The sequence below is a fragment of the Oncorhynchus nerka genome, linkage group LG12 (assembly GCF_034236695.1).
Source record: "Oncorhynchus nerka isolate Pitt River linkage group LG12, Oner_Uvic_2.0, whole genome shotgun sequence".
Classification (NCBI taxonomy): domain Eukaryota; kingdom Metazoa; phylum Chordata; class Actinopteri; order Salmoniformes; family Salmonidae; genus Oncorhynchus; species Oncorhynchus nerka.
The window spans coordinates 45,429,029-45,444,053 of NC_088407.1; the positions used below are offsets into that span (position 1 = coordinate 45,429,029).

Sequence of the window (15,025 nt, forward strand, 5' to 3'; positions counted from 1 at the left end):
TGCATCTTGCCAACTTGATGTAATACATGTATCACGAGCCACTTTAAACAATGCCACTTTTATATGTTTACCTACCCTATATTACTCATCTCATATGTATATACTGTACTCAATACCATCTACTGCATCTGGCCTATGCCGTTTTGTACCATCACTCATTCATATAGGTTTACATACATATTCTTCATTCCTTTATACTTGTGTGTATAAGTTAGTTGTTGTGAAATTGTTAGGTTAGATTACTCGTTGGTTATTACTGCTTGTCGGAACTAGAAACACAAGCATTTCGCTACACTCGCATTAACATCTGCTAACCACGTGTATGTGACAAATAAAATTTGATTTGACATCAAATTTGATTTGATTTGAATATTTCAGAGTCAATAGTCTTATGTCCGTGCAGTGGAATCGAAAATGGGACCCGGATGGGTTATGTTAGTTTTTACTGTCGCTCTGCAGCCAGAAGGCCTTCTCTCTCATCCCTCTCTACCGCACCTGCTGTTTCGACCTCTGAATGCCCGGCTATGAAAACCAACTGACATTTACTCGAGGTGCTGACCTGTTGCACCCTCTACAACCACTGATTAAACCAAGGTTATCCAACTCTGGTCCTGGAGAGCTACTGTGTGCAGACTTTTGCTCCAGTCCATCACTAACACACATTCAAAGAATCATGGTCTGAAGACTGGTCTACAATTATCTTTATCAAGTGTGTTCCTGCAGGGCTGGAAAGAAAACCTACACATCAAATTGTTTTTCAAGATCAGAGTTGGATACCCTTGGCCTTCACAATTTTAACAGTGTGTTTTACATCTGATGACCGGAAGCTGAGGAAGAAAGACTCAACATCTTAGCGTTACCAAGTATTAAAACATTACTTTGTTTGACTGCTCGAGCTAGACTAGAGTTGATGAGTTTTTATTTAAACGCTAACACTATTTTGCCCTTTCCAGAGCTCTTGACTACGAAATTGTGTTTTGTTCTGTAAATAAAGTTATTTCAATTTTTGGGGCTAAAGCTTTTCTTTCTTTATTTGGGATGTCGGAGGTATAGATTGTGATTCGTAAAACAAGTTTGAGGAGTAAATTTTTTTGTAAACACATTTTGTAAACATAATACAATTTTTGGCTTTAAATGTATATTTGTAGTGTCTACTGCATCAACTACAGTAGACCTATGACTTAAATGTTGCAATTTGATTGACAGACTACAGACGTTGAGGTATGAACTTACATTTATTTCCTTTTCATAACCCCATAGAGTCGATTGATGCACCGGTGAGTCAATGTAATTAACATCATAAAATAGTCCCCATCAAAATCCGTCACTAGAGATATCATTCATGAGCTGCGTCTCAATCCACCACATCAACCTACGTCAGCCTTCTGCATCTGCGATGGAAAGTGGTCGAGCTACATCGCTTTTTGTCAGACGAAGAGACATCCCGAAACTCAGTCTTCTCATGAAAACGTCTGTAGTTTCTGTACAAACTAATATGACCACTCTATAGAAAGATGAGACTCTCACGAACACGATGGTGTTCTCCGTATTGTCCCGGGACGCGTTTCTGGTGTCCTTTGACAGCTCTTTGGTCTTGGCCATAGTGGAGTTTGGAGTGTGACTGTTTGAGGTTGTGGACAGGTGTCTTTTATACTGATAACAAGTTCAAACAGGTGCCATTAATACAGGTAACGAGTGGAGGACAGAGGAGCCTCTTAAAGAAGAAGTTACAGGTCTGTGAGAGCCAGAAATCTTGCTTGTTTGTAGGTGAACAAATACTTATTTTCCACCGTGATTTGCAAATAAATTCATTAAAAATCCTACAATGTGATTTTCTGGATTTTTTTTCCCTCATTTTGTCTGTCATAGTTGAAGTGTACCTATGATGAAAATTACAGACCTCTCTCATATTTTTAAGTGGGAGAACTTGCACAATTGGTGGCTGACTAAATACTTTTTCCCCCCACTGTATGTATTCACCCCTTTGCTATAAAGCCCATAAATAAGATCTGGTGCAACCAATTACCTTCAGAAGTCACATAATTAGTTAAATAAAGTCCACCTGTGTGCAATCTAAGTGTCACATGATCTGTCACATGATCTCAGTGTATGTTCCGTTTTGAAAGGCCCCAGAGTCTGCAACACCACTAAGCAAGGGGCACCACCAAGCAAGCGGCACTATGAAGCCTAAGGAGCTCTCCAAACAGGTCAGGTACAAAGTTGTGGAGAAGTACAGATCAGGGTTGGGTTATAAAAAAATATCTGAAACTTGAACATCCCACAGAACACCATTAAATCCATTATTAAAAAATGGGAATAATATGGCACCACAACAAACCTGCCAAGAGAGGGCCACCCACCAAAATCAGACAAGGAGGACATTGAGGATCTGGCTCTGATGCCACGGTGCCAGAACTGGCTGATAACCCAATACACACTGGAAAGGAGAGAGGTTAGTGGAGGAGTGGCTGAGCGAGTTTTGGGCCATTCTGCCCAGGGGATGAACGCCACCTACTCCCCCGGCCGATCCTGGCAATATGACCGCAGAAACCTACCCACATCCTGGTTGACTCTCTCTACCTGCCCCTTACTCTCGGGGTGAAAATCTGAGGTGAGGCTGACCGAGACCCCCAGACATTCCATGAACACTCTCCAGGCCCTGGACGTGAACTGGGGACCTCGATCAGAGACTATGTCATCAGGCACCCCGTAGTGCCGGAAGACATGAGTGAACAGGGCCTCCGCAGTCTGTAGGGCGACCGAAGAAAGGGAGTAGACGGCAGGACTTAGATAAACGATCCACAACGACCATGATCGTGGTGTTGCCCTGTGAGGGAGGAAGATCCGTCAGGAAGTCCACCAACAGGTGCGACCACGGCTGTCGTGGAACAGGTAGGGGTTGTAATTTCCCTCTGGGCAGGTGCCTGGGAGCCTTGCACTGGGCGCACATGAATTAGGAGGAAACATAAACCCTCATGTCCTTGGCCAAGGTGTGCCACCAATACTTCCCACGAAGGCAACGCACCGACCGCCCAATGCCAGGATGACCAGAGGAGGTTGACGTATGGGCCCAATAGATCAAACGGTCGCGAACAGTAGACAAAACGTACAGGTGCCCAGCTGGACACTGGGGGGGAGTCTCCAAGCCAACCGGATGTACTCCAAATTGCGGTGGTCAGTCCAGATGAGAAAAGGGTGTTTAGCCCCCTCATGCCAATGTCTCCACGCCTTCAGGGCCTTGACAACAGCCAACAGCTCCCAGTCCCCCACATCATAGTTTCACTCCGCCGGGCTGAGCTTTTTCGAAAAGAAGGCTGGTGGGGTACCCGAGCACTGAGAGAGCACAGCTCCTATCCCAGCCTCGGACGCGTCCACCTCAACTATGAACGCCAAAGAGGGATCCGGATGAGCCAGCACGGGAGCCGAGGTAAACAGAGCCTTCAGGTGACCAAGAGCCCTGTCCGCCTCAGCCGACCACTGCTGCCGCACCGGTCCTCCCTTCAGCAGTGTGGTAATGGGAGCTGCTACCTGACCAAAACCCAGGATAAACCGCCGGTAGTAGTTGGCAAACCCCAGAAACCGCTGCACTTCCTTTACCGTGGTGGGAGTCAGCCAATTACGCATAGCTGAAACGCGGTCACTCCATCTCCACCCTTGACATGGAAATGCGGTACCCTAAGGAGACGGACTGTTGGAAGAACAGACATTTCTCAGACTTGACGTACAGGTCATGCTCCAACAGTCTACCAAGCACCCTGCGCACCAGGGACACATGCTCGGTGCGTATAGTGGAGTATATCAGAATGTCATCAATATACACCACTGCACCCTGCCTGTGCAGGTCCCGGAAAATCTCGTCAACAAAGGCCTGGAAAATTGATGGAGCATTCATCAACCCATACGGCATGTCGAGGTACTCATAGTGCCCTGAGGTGGTTTTAAATGTGGTCTTCCACTTGTCCCCCTCCCGGATACGCACCAGGTTGTAAGGTCTCCTGAGATCCAACTTTGTGAAGAAGCGCGCCCCGTGCATTCACTCGATCGTACTGGCGATGACGGGCAGCGGGTAGCGCCTGAATCTACTAGTGCCTTATGCTGGGAATGCGGGGAAAACTCAGGAAATGAAACAAACACATGCATGTAAGCAACAGGGGGCTCTGGGTGAGCCTGGTGCCGACTCACCTGGGGTGACACGACAGTGCCCTGCCTGCTGCCTCGACTTCCTGAGTGACCCCACCAGCACCGACCAGCAGTATGCCCTCTGGGCCACAGATGGTGCAGGGAATGGCCCCTCCTCTGGTTGCCCTAAGTGCTGCAACTCCCAGCTCCATGGGCGTCAGCATTAAGCCCTAGAGGCCCACTCTCAGTTCACACAGACAAAATATAGTTCTGATGACCCCCTATTCTGTTGCAAAAAACAACCATTTGATGCAATAACAGTATTATAACATAATCTTGTAATTTCAGCCACAACAACGCACACACACCCTAACCTAAGACAGTATGTACACACACACACACACACACACACATACAGAGAGGGAGAGACCATTGACACTCCCAGCTCACATTTTTATCAGGAATGGCTAGTAGTAGGAGATCGTTTATTGTCCTGTAGAGGATGATTGGAGAGGGTTTAATGCAGCCAAACCATAGACAGTACGTACACACGCACACACCCACCCTAACGATAGACAGTACGCACACACGCACGATCACACACACACACACACACACACACACACACACACCCTAATCATCGACATTACACACACACACACGTATACACAAACACTGAAAAACACACACACACTATGTCACTAACTATCGACATGCCCAGCTCACATTGATATCAGGAATGTCCTCTGACAGTAAGACCGAGTTAATTGTCCTGTAGACGATGACAGGAAAGTGGTTAATGAGGCTTTAATTGGTTTAATTGACATCGGTCACGGTGATAATTGAGCAAAGATCACTGTATAGAGGTAGAGGGTTTGTGGATTCTTGAGCTTATTAGTTTACTCGAAGAGCTTGGTTTCTTGTAAAAACATGAAAGCATCTAGCTGCTTTTTCACAAAGTGAAAGTAATGAAATCACTAAACAAACTGGATGAAGTGCACAATGGCTATTACGGTAGGCGCTGGAGTGCCATTGGTTGTCATTACTCAAGAAGTAAGCCAATCCAAACTTGTGTCTAGTATCTCCATTTGTATATTTGTCTTGAGAAAGGCCACTAGGCCAAAATGTTGACTGCCATGTCCACCAGACACTTTTGCCCCCAAATCTCCCAGATTACCTTACGCTTGAAGCACTTCCAATGCAGAAAAGTTGTACATCAAGGTTTTGGGTTGGATATAGTATAAATGTACTCTATAATATACTATACTCTATGCCTAACTAACCAACTCATCTCCTCTCCAGGTGCGTTGGACAAAGACAGCAGGCAGCGCCTCTGACAAGTTCCAGGAGACGTCCATCTACAACGAGACGCTGCGCATCGAGGGCATCCAGCGGGTGCAGGGCGGCCGCTACTACTGCAAGGCCGACAACGGGGTGGGGGTGGCTGCCATCAAGTCCATCCGGGTAGACGTGCAGTGTAAGTCGTCAGAGAACGCTGCGATCGATCACTCCACGGGCCCCCTAAAACATTACCAAAATAAGTCATTCCCAGAATTATGGGCAGGAATAGTGGTACATTTCAAAATGGGAATATGCTCTCCAGGAGTATCCATGGGGGTTATTTAGATGGTAAAATCGGTGGAAGTTTTGACATGGAAGTTTGGTAGCTTTTGTTTGGGAAAACATCAAAGGGCTAGTGTGTTTGTGTTTGAGGAATTTTGATTCCTATATGTTCATTAATCAATTCAAGTAAAACACTGTCCGTTTCTAAGAATTTGTAAGATCCTTACTTGCATAAAATGGACAGAGACCAGCCTTAAAAGTAATCAGTAGCGTTTATTTCCGAGAGCTCTCCCATAATTACATGTACATTGGCTTATATATCACATACAGTGTCATAGCTTTTAATATGTCCCTCCTCTTCTTGGACATTGTCTCTCTTCCTCTTGGACAATGACTTAGCTACTTTTCGATGCAATTCCAACACACACATATTGCTTATCTTATGTTACCACATGTTACGCAATCTATTGCAAGTCCAACGGTTTTTCCCCTCCCTGGATGGGGACCAGACATTTCTCCTGTTGTTAGTTTCACTGTGGTCACAAGTTGTCTGTTAACACTTCCTCTGGTCTATGTATAAACATTTTATTCTTCAGACAGCATAGAGTTCTGTTAATTAACGTTAGTTATAATTCCACGTTGAATGTATACATTATTTAGTCATTATTGATAAAAATCCTTCAACAGTTTGTAGGGTAAAAGTTAGTTGGGTATAAGTGAGGTGTATTTCCTCTCACTGTTTTAGCTATGGGAAAGAAGAAGGGAATAAGATAAATATAAAGAAACATATGGATAATCTAGCAGAGGCGTGGAATGGAGGGGTCTAAAATAGAGAATGGGAGAGTTGGTCCAGGTGGCACTGGGTCCTTCTGTGAACAGGGCCTCGTGCTGCTGCCTGTATCCACTGTCCCACTTTCCCCCTGAAAAGGGGCCAGGTCAGGGCCCTCAGCCAAGCTTGCTATAGTGCCTCTTACAGGATTGCATGGAGGTGATATCTATTCAACCCTATAAAATGATACAGTGCTATTACCAGACCTGTCATTCACCCCAAACACAGCACAACACAGAACAGGACATGTTATGAGCACATGATTTTTTTAAAACATTGTACATAATGTTTCATCCACTAACGCCTTGTCCATAATCCTACAGCAAAGAGCATCACAAATTCCATAGCATGTAAGCTGCTTTGACCAAGAAACTAACCAGCTAATGGCAGCAAAAGTACCAGTCAAAAGTTTAGACACACCTACTAATTTTTCTTTATTTTTTACTATTTTCTACATTGTAGAATAATAGTGAATACATCAAAACTATGAAATAAAACATATGGAATCATGTAGTAACCCCAAAAAATTAAACAAATCAAAATATATTTTAGATTTTAGATTCTTCAAAGTAGCCGCCTTTTGCCTTGATGACAGTTTTGCACACTCTTGGCATTCTCTCAGCCAGCTTCACCTGGAGTGCTTTTCCAACAGTCTTGAAGCAGTTCCCACATATACTGAGCACTTGTTGGCTGCTTTTCCTTCACTCTGTGGTCCAACTCATCCCAAACCATCTCACTCTGGTTGAGAAATAGGCCTATTATTATTTTGCCCTGTTTATCAAATGTGTTGGAAAAACTTCAATAATCAACTGACTGACTTTATTGATGTCTATAGTATTCTCTCTGGTATGCAATCTGGTTTCCACTCAGGTTTTGAATGTGTCACTGCAACCTTAAAGGTCCTCAATGATGTCGCCATTACCCTTGATTCTAAGCAATGCTGTGCTGCTATTTTTATTGACTTGGCCAGAGCTTTTGATACGGTAGACAATTCCATTCCTGTGGGCCCGGCTAAGGACTATTGAAGTCTCTGAGGGGTCTTCGCCTGGTTTGCTAACTACCTCTCTCAAAAAGTGCAGTGTATAAAGTCAGAACATCTGCTGTCTCAGCAACTACCTGTCACCAAGGGTGTACCCCAAGGCTCGAGCCTAGGCCCCACGCTCTTCTCAATTTAGATCAACAACATAGATCAGGCAGTAGGAAGCTTCCTCGTCCATTTACAGTGGGGCAAAAAAGTATTTAGTCAGCCACCAATTGTGCAAGTTCTCCAACTTAAAAAGATGAGAGAGGTCTGTAATTTTCATCAATCTTCAACTGTGACAGACAAAATGAGAAAAGAAAATCAGAAAAGAAAATCACATTGTAGGATTTTTAATGAATTTATTTGCAAATTATGGTGGAAAATAAGTATTTGGTCTCCTACAAACAAGCAAGATTTCTGGCTCTCACAGACCTGTCTTCTTCTTTAAGAGGCTCCTCTGTCCTCCATTCGTTACCTGTATTAATGGCACCTTTTTGAACTTGTTATCAGTATAAAAGACACCTGTCCACAACCTCAAACAGTCACACTCCAAACTCCACTATGGCCAAGACCAAAGAGCTGTCAAAGGACACCAGAAACAAAATTGTAGACCTGCACCAGGTTGGGAAGACTGAATCTGCAATAGGTAAGCAGCTTGGTTTGAAGAAATCAAATGTGGGAGCAATTATTAGGAAATGGAAGACATACAAGACCACTGATAATCTCCCTCAATCTGGGGCACCACGCAAGCTCTCACCCCGTGGGGTCAAAATGATCACAAAAACGGTGAGCAAAAATCCCAGATCTACATGGGGGGACCTAGTGAATGACCTGCAGAGAGCTGGGACCAAAGTAACAAAGCCTACCATCAATAACACACTATGCCGCCAGGGACTCAAATCCTGCAGTGCCAGACGTGTCCCCCTGCTTAAGCCAGTACACATCCAGGCCCGTCTGAAGTTTGCTAGAGAGCATTTGGATGATCCAGAAGAAGATTGGGAGAATGTCATATGGTCAGATGAAACCAAAATATAACTTTTTGGTAAAAACTCAACTCGTCGTGTTTGGAGGACAAAGAATGTTGAGTTGCATCCAAAGAACACCATACCTACTGTGAAGCTTGGGGGGTGGAAACATCATGCTTTGGGGCTGTTCTTCTGCAAATGGACCAGGACGACTGATCTATGTAAAGAAAATAATGAATGGGGCCATGTATTGTGAGATTTTGAGTGAAAACCTCCTTCCATCAGCAAGGGCATTGAAGATGATGATGAAAATTACAGGCCTCTCTCGTCTTTTTAAGTGGGAGAATGTGCACAATTGGTGGCTGATTAAATACTATTTTGCCCCACTGTATATGCAGATGATACAGTCTTATACTCAACTGGCCCCTTCCTGGATTTTGTGTTAAATGCTCTACAACAAAGCTTTTTTTAGTGTCCGACAGGCTTTCTCTGCCCTTAGCTTCATATGGCTGCAGGGGCAGTATTGAGTAGCTTGGATGAAAAGGTGCCCATTGTAAACGGCCTGCTCCTATTTTGAAAACTCCATGTTCCATAGCCTCCCTTTGCTGTATTTAAAGGGATATGAACCAGATTCATCTTCCTATCGCTTCCTCAAGTGCTCAACAGTCTTCAGACAAAGTTTCAGGCTTCTATTTTGAAAAATGAGCCAGAACGATAATATCATGTCAAGTGGTCACATGAGTTTTGCTTGCGCAACAGAATTTGGACAGCCATTGTTTTCCCCTCTCCTACTGTGAAAGACATTTGCGGTTGATATATTATCGATTATATATTTTAAAAACAATCTGAGGATTGATTATAAAAAACGTTTGACATGTTTCTGTGGACATTTTGGAAACTATTTGGAATTTTCGTCTGCATTGTCGTGACCGCTCTTTCCTGTGGATTTCTGAACATAACGCGACAAACAAACGGAGGTATTTCGGATATAAAAATCATCTTTATGGAACAAACGGAACATTTGTTGTGTAACTGGGAGTTTCGTGAGTGAAAACATCCGAAGATCATCAAAGCTAAACGATTAATTTGATTGCTTTTTTGATTTTCGTGACCGAGCTACCTGATGCTAAGTGTACTTAATGTTTTATCGTGCGATCGATAAACTTACACAAACGCTTGGATTGCTTTCGCTGTAAAGCATAATTTCAAAATCTGACATGACAGGTGGAGTAACAAAAGGCTAAGCTGTGTTTTCCTATATTGCACTTGTGATTTCATGAATATAAATATGTATAGTAATATTTATTGTATTGTATGCTTTGTATGTTAGCAGTAAAACCTTGAAATCAGCCCTAGTCTTAACAGGAAGCCAGTGTAGAGAGGCTAGCACTAGAGTAATGTGATCAATTTTTTTTGGTTCTAGTAAAGATTCTAGCAGCCGTGTTTATCACTAACTGAAGTTTATTTAGTGCTTTATCCGGGTAGCCAGAAAGTCGAGCATTGCAGTAGTCTAATCTAGAAGTGACAAAAGCATGGATTCATTTTTCTGCATCATTTTTGGACAGAAAGCTCCTGATATTTGCATAGATGGAAAAAGGCTGTCCTTGACACAGTCTTGATATGTTCGTCAAAAGAGAGATCAGGGTCCAGAGTAATGCCAAGGTCCTTCACAGTTTTATTTGAGACGACTGTACAACCATCAAGATTACTTGTCAGATTCAACAGAAGATCTCTTTGTTTCTTGGGACCTAGAACTAGAATCTCTGTTTTGTTTGAGTTTAAAAGTATACCATTTGCTGCCATCCACTTCCTCATGTCTGAAACACAGGCTTCCAGGGAGGGCAATTTTGGGGCTTCACCGTGTTTCAATCAAAATATACAGCTGTGTGTCATCCACATAGCAGGGAATGTTGTCATTGTGTTTCCGAATGACATCACCAGGAGGTAAAATATGTATTAAAAACAAGAATGTTCCTTAAACAGAGCCTTGAGGAACACCGAAATGTACAGTTGAGGACAAACTGATATCATTCCGACCGATTAGATCCAAACCAGGCCAGAACTTGTCCGTGTAGACCAATTTGGGTTTCCAATCTCTCCAAAATAATGTGGTGATGTTACGTTCTGACCATAGTTCTTTTGTGTTTTCCTTGTTTTAGTGTTGGTCAGGACGTGAGCTGGGTGGGCATTCTATGTTGGATGTCTAGTTTGTCTGTTTCTGTGTTTGGCCTGATATGGTTCTCAATCAGAGGCAGGTGTTAGTCGTTGTCTCTGATTCGGAACCATATTTACGTAGCCTGTTTTGTCATTGTGGGTTGTGGGTGATTGTCTATGTGTAGTGTTTGTGTCAGCACATTTCGAATATAGCTTCACGGTCGTTGTTAATTTATTGTTTTGTTCACTTAACTTTGTGTGTTCGTCATCCATTAAAATTATGCATTCACACCACGCTGCGCTTTGGTCCGCTTCTTACGACGATCGTGACAGGTGATCAATGGTATCAAAAGAATTCTGCATTCTCAGTGCTCCGATGTGGTCTAAAACCAGACTGAAGCGTTTCATGTACATTGTTTGTCTTTAGGAAGGCAGTGTTGCAGTGCAACAGCTCTTTCAATTTTTTTGAGAGGAATGGGAGATTCGATATTGGCCGATAGTTTTTTATATTTTCTTGGTCAAGGTTTGGCGTTTTCAAGAGAGGCTTTATTACTGCCTCTTTTAGTGAGTTTGGTACACATCCGGTGGATAGGGAGCCATTTATTATGTTCAACATAGGAGGGCCAAGCAGAGGAAGCAGCTCAGTTGAATATGGTCCAGTATGCAGCTTGAAGGTTTAGAGGCCATGACTGTTTTCATCAATGTGTCAAGAGATATGATATTAAAAAACGTAAGTGTCTCCCTTGATCCTAGGTCCTGGAAGAGTTGTGAAGACTCAGGACAACTGAGCTTTGGAGAAATACGCAGATTTAAAGAGGAGTCCGTAATTTACTTTCTAATGATCATGACCTTTTGGTCAAATAAGTTCATGAATTTATCACTGCTGAAGTGAAAGCCATCCTCTCTTAGGGAATGCTGATTTTTAGTTAGCTTTGCGACAGTATCAAAAATTAATTAAGGATTGTTCTTATTTTCCTCAAGTAAATTGGAAAAATAGGATGTGAGAGCTCTTCGATACTGCACGGTACTGTCATTCCAATCTAGTCGGAAGACTTCCAGTTTGGTGTAGCACCAGCTCTGGTATTTTCTGTATTCCAGGGAGCTAGTTTCTTATGACAAATGTTTTTTTTTTTAGGGGTGCGACTGCATCTAAGGTTAAATTGAGTTCCTCAGTTAGGTAGTTAATTAAAACCTCTTCAGGATTGGCCCCTTTTTTCAATTTTCTCCTAAAATGACATACCCAAATCTAATTTCCTGTAGCTCAAGCCCTGAAGCAAGGATATGCATATAATTGGTACAATTTGAAAGGAAACACTTTGAAGTTCGTGGAAATGTGAAAGGAATGTAGGAGAATATAACACAATAGATATGGTAAAAGATAATACAAAGAAAAAAATGTATTTTTTTGTACCATCTTTGAAATGCAAGAGAAAGGCCATCATGTTTTAATCCAGCCCAGCTGCAATTTAGATTTTGGCCACTAGATGGCAGCAGTTAATGTGCAACATTTTAGACTGATTCAATGAACCATTGTATTTCTGTTCCAAATGTTGCATCAAGACTGCCCAAATGTGCCTAATTGGTTTATTAATAACTTTTCATAATCAAAACTGTGCACTCTCCTCAAACAATAGCATGGTATTATTTCACTGTAATAGCAACTGTAAATTGGACAGTGCAGTTAGATTAACAAGAATTTGAACTTTCTAACAATATCAGATATGTCTATGTCCTGGGAAATGTTATTGTTACTTACAACCTCATGCTAATCGCATTAGCTGAAGAAGTTCTAACTGATATCTGTACTCCGACGTCCTTTGCTAGGTGGAGGGAGTCTGGAAGGGCATCAAGGAATCTTTGGGTTGACCAAGAATTTATAGCACGACTTTTGATGATCCTTGGTTGGGGTCTGAGCAGATTAGTTGTTGCGATTGCAAACAAAATAAAATGATGGTCCGATAGTCCAGGATTATGAGGAAAAACATTAAGATCCACAACATTTATTCCACGGCAAAAAAACTAGGTTCAGAGTATGACTGTGGCAGTGAGTAGGTCCGGAGACATGTTTGACAAAACCCACTGAGTCAATGATGGCTCCGAAAGCCTTTTGGAGTGGGTCTGTGAACTTTTCCATGTGAATATTAAAGTCACCAAAAATTTGAAAATTACCTGCCATGGCTACAAGGTCCGATAGGAACTCAGTGAGGAACGCTGTATACAGCCAGTAGCTATAAAAAGTGATTGTGTAGGCTGCATAGATTTCATGACTAGAAGCTCAAAAGGTGAAAACACGGGTCGTTTTTTTTTTGTAAATTGAAATTTGCAATCGTAAATGTTAGCAACACCTCCGCCTTTGCGGGGTATATGGTCACTAGTGTAACCAGGAGGTGAGGCCTCATTTAACACAGTAAATTCATCAGGCTTAAAACATGTTTCAGTCAGACCAATCACATCAAGATTATGATCAGTGATTAGTTCATTGACTATAACTGCCTTGGAAGTGAGGGATCTAACATTAAGTAGCCCTATTTTCTATAATGACAGGACCATTCCAGGAGGTCTTTATTCCAGTGAGATTGCTAAGGCGAATACCGCCATGTTTAGTTTTGCCCAACCTAGATAGAGGCACAGACACGGTCTCAATGGGGATAGGTGAGCGGAGTACACTGACTGTACTAGTGGCAGACTCCACCAGGCTGGCATGCTGGCTAACAACCTGCTGCCTGGCCTTCACCCTATCTCATTGTGGAGCTAGGGGAGTTAGAGCCCTGTCTATGTTCGTAGATAAGATGAGAGCACCCCTCCAGCTAGGATGGAGTCCGTCACTCCTCAGCAGGCCAGTTTGTGGGTGAGTCCCAGAAAGAGGGACAATTATCTACAAATTCTATCTTTTGGGAGGGGCAGAAAACGGTTTTCAACCAGCGATTGAGTTGTGAGACTGCTGTAAAGCTAATCACTCCCCCTAACTGGGTGGGGGCCTCTGACTCCGACCCGTTGTTTAATGTGGAGAACCAGGTTGTGCATTTAATTTAATTAAAACATTTTTTTATTTTATTCATCCCCTTGAGTCCTTTTGCCTTTTGGTAGGCCGTCATTGTAAATAGGAATTTATTCTTAACTGACTTGCGTAGTTAAATAAAGGATAAATAAAATATTTTTAAAAGGTGGAGGCCAGGTCATCTGATGCAGCACTCCATTACTGTCCTTCTTGGTCAAATAGCCCCTATAAATAGCATGAAGGTGAGTTGGGTCATTGTCCTGTTGAAAAAAAAAATTATAGTCACACTAAGTCACTTGGCGAGCACGCGCTGAGGTGCGGCGGGGAGAGAAAATTGAACAAGCGTCACCTGTCACTACTGGTTACCCTCAGCCTCCCCTGTCAGCGCCGCCATCGCCCAGTTTACTCGCCCTGCAATTACCACCCTCCAGGGGCCGTCCGCCGGGAGACTAACACAATGAGGGGAAGGGAGGGAGGGAGGGAGCTTAGAGTGCCCAGCCTCAATGGTATCTGTCTGTCTGTCATTCTGGTCTTATACAAGCGTAGTGGACGGGACTGAGTGATGTAAGTTGAGCTGGGACACTGGTCAACTTCCTGTGATGGATAGGAAATCAGAAAAGTGTGAATGAGAAGTGTAAATGTGTGTGATTGGAGATATGGGCGCCAATTTAGTGCTGTTATTGGTCTATGCTCGTAATTAGATTGCATTGTAGTACTGGACCTGCACCTACCTTACCAGTCAAAAGTTTGGACACACCTACTACTATTGTGGAGGCCAGGTCATCTGATGCAGCACTCCATCTCTCTCCTTCTTGTTCAAATAGCCCTTACACAGCCTGAAGGTGTGTTGGGTCATTGTCCTGTTGAAAAACAAATGATAGTCCCACTAAGCCAAACCAGATGGGATGGCGTATCACTACAGAATGCTGTGGTAGCAATGCTGGTTTCGTGTGCCTTGAATTCTAAATATATCATAGACAGTGTCACCAGCAAAGGTCTATCTTCTGTATACCACCCATACCATGTCACAACACAACTGATTGGCTCAAATGCATTAAGAAGGAAATCAATTTCACAAATTAACTTTTAAGAAGGCACACATGTTAATTGAAATAAATAATGAAGCTTGTTGCGAGAATGCCAAGCGTGTGCAAAGTGTCATCAAGGTAAAGGGTGGCTACTTTGAAGAATCTAAAAAAAAATAACAGTTGTTTGGTTACTACATGATTCTATATTTGTTATTTCATAGTTTTGATGTCTTTATTCTACAAATGAGAAAATAGTCAAATAAATAAAAACTCTGGCATGGGTAGGTGTGTCCAAACTTTTGACTGGTGCTATATATTATTTTTTATTATTATTGTCATTATTATTAT

The 15,025-nt window shown here is 42.7% G+C and overlaps 1 protein-coding gene across 1 annotated transcript in view; it reads left to right on the forward strand.

Moving 5' to 3' along the window:
* The window catches only part of LOC115138781 (MAM domain-containing glycosylphosphatidylinositol anchor protein 1-like), a 324,659-nt gene that overhangs the window by 117,892 nt on the left and 191,742 nt on the right, over positions 1–15,025 (forward strand). The window contains exon 3 of the mRNA XM_065025612.1: positions 5,422–5,596. Coding sequence (XP_064881684.1) covers positions 5,422–5,596 — 175 coding nt within the window. The remainder of the gene's footprint in view (positions 1–5,421; positions 5,597–15,025) is intronic.